The following is a 6,000-nucleotide window of genomic DNA, read 5'->3' as shown; positions in this document are numbered from 1 at the left end:
CATCCAAACTCAACTGAATACACATTCTTCTCAAGCGCACATGGAACTTTCTCCAGAATAGACCACATATTGGGTCACAAATCGGGTCTGAACCAATACCAAAAGATTGGGATTGTCCCCTGCATATTCTCGGACCATAATGCCTTGAAATTAGAACTAAATCACAACAAGAAGTTTGGAAGGACCTCAAACACGTGGAGGTTAAGGACCATCCTGCTAAAAGATAAAAGGGTCAACCAGGAAATTAAGGAAGAATTAAAAAGATTCATGGAAACTAATGAGAATGAAGATACAACCGTTCAAAATCTTTGGGATGCAGCAAAAGCAGTCCTAAGGGGGAAATACATCGCAATACAAGCATCCATTCAAAAACTGGAAAGAACTCAAATACAAAAGCTAACCTTACACATAAAGGAGCTAGAGAAAAAACAGCAAATAGATCCTACACCCAAGAGAAGAAGGGAGTTAATAAAGATTCGAGCAGAACTCAACGAAATCGAGACCAGAAGAACTGTGGAACAGATCAACAGAACCAGGAGTTGGTTCTTTGAAAGAATTAATAAGATAGATAAACCATTAGCCAGCCTTATTAAAAAGAAGAGAGAGAAGACTCAAATTAATAAAATCATGAATGAGAAAGGAGAGATCACTACCAACACCAAGGAAATACAAACGATTTTAAAAACATATTATGAACAGCTATACGCCAATAAATTAGGCAATCTAGAAGAAATGGACGCATTCCTGGAAAGCCACAAACTACCAAAACGGGAACAGGAAGAAATAGAAAACCTGAACAGGCCAATAACCAGGGAGGAAATTGAAGCAGTCATCAAAAACCTCCCAAGACACAAGAGTCCAGGGCCAGATGGCTTCCCAGGGGAATTTTATCAAACGTTTAAAGAAGAAACCATACCTATTCTCCTAAAGCTGTTTGGAAAGATAGAAAGAGATGGAGTACTTCCAAATTCGTTCTATGAAGCCAGCATCACCTTAATTCCAAAGCCAGACAAAGACCCCGCCAAAAAGGAGAATTACAGACCAATATCCCTGATGAACATGGATGCAAAAATTCTCAACAAGATACTGGCCAATAGGATCCAACAGTACATTAAGAAAATTATTCACCATGACCAAGTAGGATTTATCCCTGGGACACAAGGCTGGTTCAAGACCCGTAAAACAATCAATGTGATTCATCATATCAGCAAGAGAAAAACCAAGAACCATATGATCCTCTCATTGGATGCAGAGAAAGCATTTGACAAAATACAGCATCCATTCCTGATCAAAACTCTTCAGAGTGTAGGGATAGAAGGAACATTCCTCAACATCTTAAAAGCCATCTATGAAAAGCCCACAGCAAATATCATTCTCAATGGGGAAGCACTAGGAGCCTTTCCCCTAAGATCAGGAACAAGACAGGGATGTCCACTCTCACCACTGCTGTTCAACATAGTACTGGAAGTCCTAGCCTCAGCAATCAGACAACAAAAAGACATTAAAGGCATTCAAATTGGCAAAGAAGAAGTCAAACTGTCCCTCTTCGCCGATGACATGATACTCTACATAGAAAACCCAAAAGTCTCCACCCCAAGATTGCTAGAACTCATACAGCAATTCGGTAGCGTGGCAGGATACAAAATCAATGCCCAGAAGTCAGTGGCATTTCTATACACTAACAATGAGACTGAAGAAAGAGAAATTAAGGAGTCAATCCCATTACAATTGCACCCAAAAGCATAAGATACTTAGGAATAAACCTCACCAAAGATGTAAAGGATCTATACCCTCAAAACTATAGAACACTTCTGAAAGAAATTGAGGAAGACACAAAGAGATGGAAAAATATTCCATGCTCATGGATTGGCAGAATTAATATTGTGAAAATGTCAATGTTACCCAGGGCAATATACACGTTTAATGCAATCCCTATCAAAATACCATGGACTTTCTTCAGAGAGTTAGAACAAATTATTTTAAGATTTGTGTGGAATCAGAAAAGACCCAAATAACCAGGGGAATTTTAAAAAAGAAAACCATATCTGGGGGCATCACAATGCCAGATTTCAGGTTGTACTACAAAGCTGTGGTCATCAAGACAGTGTGGTACTGGCACAAAAACAGACACATAGATCAGTGGAACAGAATAGAGAATCCAGAAGTGGACCCTGAACTTTATGGGCAACTAATATTCGATAAAGGAGGAAAGACTATCCATTGGAAGAAAGACAGTCTCTTCAATAAATGGTGCTGGGAAAATTGGACATCCACATGCAGAAGAATGAAACTAGACCACTCTCTTTCACCATACACAAAGATAAACTCAAAATGGATGAAAGATCTAAATGTGAGACAAGATTCCATCAAAATCCTAGAGAAGAACACAGGCAACACCCTTTTTGAACTCGGCCATAGTAACTTCTTGCAAGATACATCCACGAAGGCAAAAGAAACAAAAGCAAAAATGAACTATTGTGACTTCATCAAGATAAGAAGCTTTTGCACAGCAAAGGATACAGTCAACAAAACTCAAAGACAACCTACAGAATGGGAGAAGATATTTGCAAATGACATATCAGATAAAGGGCTAGTTTCCAAGATCTATAAAGAACTTATTAAACTCAACACCAAAGAAACAAACAATCCAATCATGAAATGGGCAAAAGACATGAACAGAAATCTCACAGAGGAAGACAGACATGGCCAACATGCATATGAGAAAATGCTCTGCATCACTTGCCATCAGGGAAATACAAATCAAAACTACAATGAGATACCACCTCACACCAGTGAGAATGGGGAAAATTAACAAGGCAGGAAACAACAAATGTTGGAGAGGATGCGGAGAAAAGGGAACCCTCTTACACTGTTGGTGGGAATGTGAACTGGTGCAGCCACTCTGGAAAACTGTGTGGAGGTTCCTCAAACAGTTAAAAATATACCTGCCCTACGACCCAGCAATTGCCCTGTTGGGGATTTACCCCAAAGATACAAATGCAATGAAACGCCGGGACACCTGCACCCCGATGTTTATAGCAGCAATGGCCACGATAGCCAAACTGTGGAGCCTCGGTGTCCAACGAAAGATGAATGGATAAAGAAGATGTGGTTTATGTATACAATGGAATATTACTCAGCTATTAGAAATGACAAATACCCACCATTTGCTTCAACGTGGATGGAACTGGAGGGTATTATGCTGAGTGAAGTAAGTCAGTCGGAGAAGGACAAACATTATATGTTCTCATTCATTTGGGGAATATAAATAATAGTGAAAGGAAAATAAGGGAAGGGAGAAGAAATGTGTGGGAAATATCAGAAAGGGAGACAGAACGTAAAGACTGCTAACTCTGGGAAACGAACTAGGGGTGGTAGAAGGGGAGGAGGGCGGGGGGTGGGAGTGAATGGGTGACGGGCACTGGGTGTTATTCTGTATGTTAGTAAATTGAACACCAATAAAAAAATAAGTTAAAAAAAAGAAATCTAATAAGGTAGGTATAACACAGCACAATCTCTGCAAAACAAAAAAAAATGACTTCAAAATAAAGTTCACATTTGCATAGATGAAAAAGTGAAAAGGAATGAAATCACACCACATGGCTTTTTTAAGGAGTTAAGGAAAAATAGAAAGTTTTATTTTGTGATTATTTAACAGGAAAGAATCATTTATATTCTCCCAGAATTCATTTATATATTAGGTTAAATTATAGTTTCAAATGTGGGTAAATATGTCTTTAGTTGCAAAATTTCAGAGACAGGCTGTGCTTTTTCCTGGTAAAAGTCCAGCCCAGTAAGAAGTTCCACATCACGGACCCGAGCAACATGGGCTTGCCATCTTTCTTCAATCCAAACGGCTTCTGGTTTACCTTCCTATAAAAGAGAAACAAAAGACTGTTTTTCATGGGGCATTATTTTTCATTCACAGAAAAATCTTTTTATCATTTAGAAAGTTTCCTTTTGCCTGGGAGTTTTTTTAATTTATTTTTTATTGGTGTTCAATTTGGCAACATATAAAATAACACCCAGTGCTCATCCTGTCAAGTGCCCACCTCAGTGCCCATCACCCAGTCACCCCCACCCCCCACCCACCTCCCCTTGCACCCCTAGTTCGTTTCCCAGAGTTAGGAGTCTTTCACGTTCCGTCTCCCTTTCTGATATTTCCCACTTATTTTTTCTCCTTTCCCCTTTATTCCCTTTCACTATTTTTTATATTCCCCAAATGAATGAGAGCACATAATGTTTGTCCTTCCCCAATTGATTTATTTCACTCAGCATAATACCCTCTAGTTCCATCCACATCAAAGCAAATGGTGGGTATTTGTCGTTTCTAATGGCTGAGGAATATTCCATTGTATACATAAACCACCTCTGCTTTATCCATTCATCTTTCGATGGACACCGAGGCGCCTTCCACACTTTGGCTATTGTGGACATTGCTGCTATAAACATCGGGGTGCAGGTGTCCCAGCGTTTCACTGCATCTGTATCTTTGGGGTAAATCCCCAGCAGTGCAATTGCTGGGTCATAGGGCAGATATATTTTTAACTCTTGAGGAACTTCCACAGTTTTCCAGAGTTTGCCTGGGATTTTTATTGCCTTAAATCTTAACTTGATATAGCTTAATTTTGTGGTTTACTAAAATAAAAGGAAAGCAAAAGTATACTGTAGCAAATACAGACCACCACAAAGTCATAAAATTCATCTATTTTAATATATACTTCAGGTAGAAAAGAAATAAGATCTTATAGATGAAGTTAAATCCCCAATTCAGCACTAATCATTATCACGAGTCCATGTGAATTCAGCCTGTTTTCTTTTACTGCACATCAATATATACTACATAGTATTGACTTCAGAGTTTTCAAGGTTATGTGATTATAAGTGATAGTGTATAATTACTTTCTTGGTCAGTATTATGTTTGCAATCTATCCATAGTGATATATCTAGAGCTAGTTAAATCATTTGTTATTAGCTGTGGCTTATGATAGTGTTTTTTTTTCATTGCCGTAGTGATAGTATTTTTGGCATTACAAATTAAATGGTGATGAATAACTTGGCACATGTCTCCTATATTCAAGAATATGAGTTTCTATGAGTGAAAAATCAGTGAGGGTGACAAAACATGAGAGACACCTAACTCTGAGAAATGAACAAGGAGTAGTGGAAGGGGAGGTGGGTGGGGGGTTGGGGTGACTGGGTAATGGGCACTGAGGGGGGCACTTGGCAGGATGAGCACTGGGTGTTATGCTATATGTTGGCAAATTGAACTCCAATAAAAAAATTTTAAAAAAAGAATATGAGTTCCTAAGATCTATAAATGGACTTGCTAGATCATCGAGTACATGCAATTTTAATTTTACCAAATTTAAACTCTCCATTCCTCAAGGCGTTCATATCTTTTTTTTTTTTTTTTTTTTTTTTTTTTTTTTTTCGTTCATATCAATTTACACTTGCCTTGACAGTGGAGGATAATACCTGTTTACCCACATCCTTGCCATATTATGATGCGAAATACTGTCCCATCTCTGTTTGATTTTATTACCCCAAGTATCATAATAGCAGAGTATCTTTTCAGGCATTTCTTGGCCACCTGACTTTTAATAGGCTTTTTACTACATAAAAGTTAAGTTGGTCATTTAAAGCCATGGATTTCTACATATTTTCTTATTCTTTATATAGTAATTTTCTTATATTCACATGGTATTGTTTATTTTCATTTAGATTCTTTTAAAGTAAGAAAATCTAAAATTTGTTTAATTAGATGAGTGTTTTATGACTGTCATGTGACTTCAGCGTAGTTATTTTTTACATATGCAGGCTTTAAAAAGGCAGCTATTATTTGACCTAGAGGAAGTTTAAGAGGAAAGTACTGCTTGTGTATAACCTCTCAAGCACTTCTGTGTGGGATTCACGATGTGTGTTAATTTTGTAAAACAGATATGCTGTGTACTAATTTGAGCTCATATTTCCAATGGGAATCAAATTAATTCTTTTCT

General features: G+C 37.8%; 1 protein-coding gene across 13 annotated transcripts in view; it reads right to left on the bottom strand.

Moving 5' to 3' along the window:
- Positions 1–3,616: 3,616 nt before the first annotated feature.
- The window catches only part of ENPP3 (ectonucleotide pyrophosphatase/phosphodiesterase 3), a 103,128-nt gene continuing 100,744 nt past the window's right edge, over positions 3,617–6,000 (bottom strand). For 12 of the 13 annotated variants that reach the window (XM_072833899.1, XM_072833896.1, XM_072833900.1 and 9 more), the window contains one exon: positions 3,617–3,873. In XM_072833899.1, the coding sequence (XP_072690000.1) occupies positions 3,703–3,873 (171 nt within the window). In that variant the 3' untranslated portion in view covers positions 3,617–3,702. The remainder of the gene's footprint in view (positions 3,874–6,000) is intronic. The other variant, XM_072833906.1, reaches the window with a different exon arrangement.

The sequence above is a fragment of the Canis lupus genome, chromosome 7 (genome assembly GCF_048164855.1).
Source record: "Canis lupus baileyi chromosome 7, mCanLup2.hap1, whole genome shotgun sequence".
Lineage (NCBI taxonomy): Eukaryota > Metazoa > Chordata > Mammalia > Carnivora > Canidae > Canis > Canis lupus.
The sequence above is the reverse complement of the archived record's forward strand: the minus strand, read 5'-3'. Positions and strand labels throughout refer to the sequence as shown.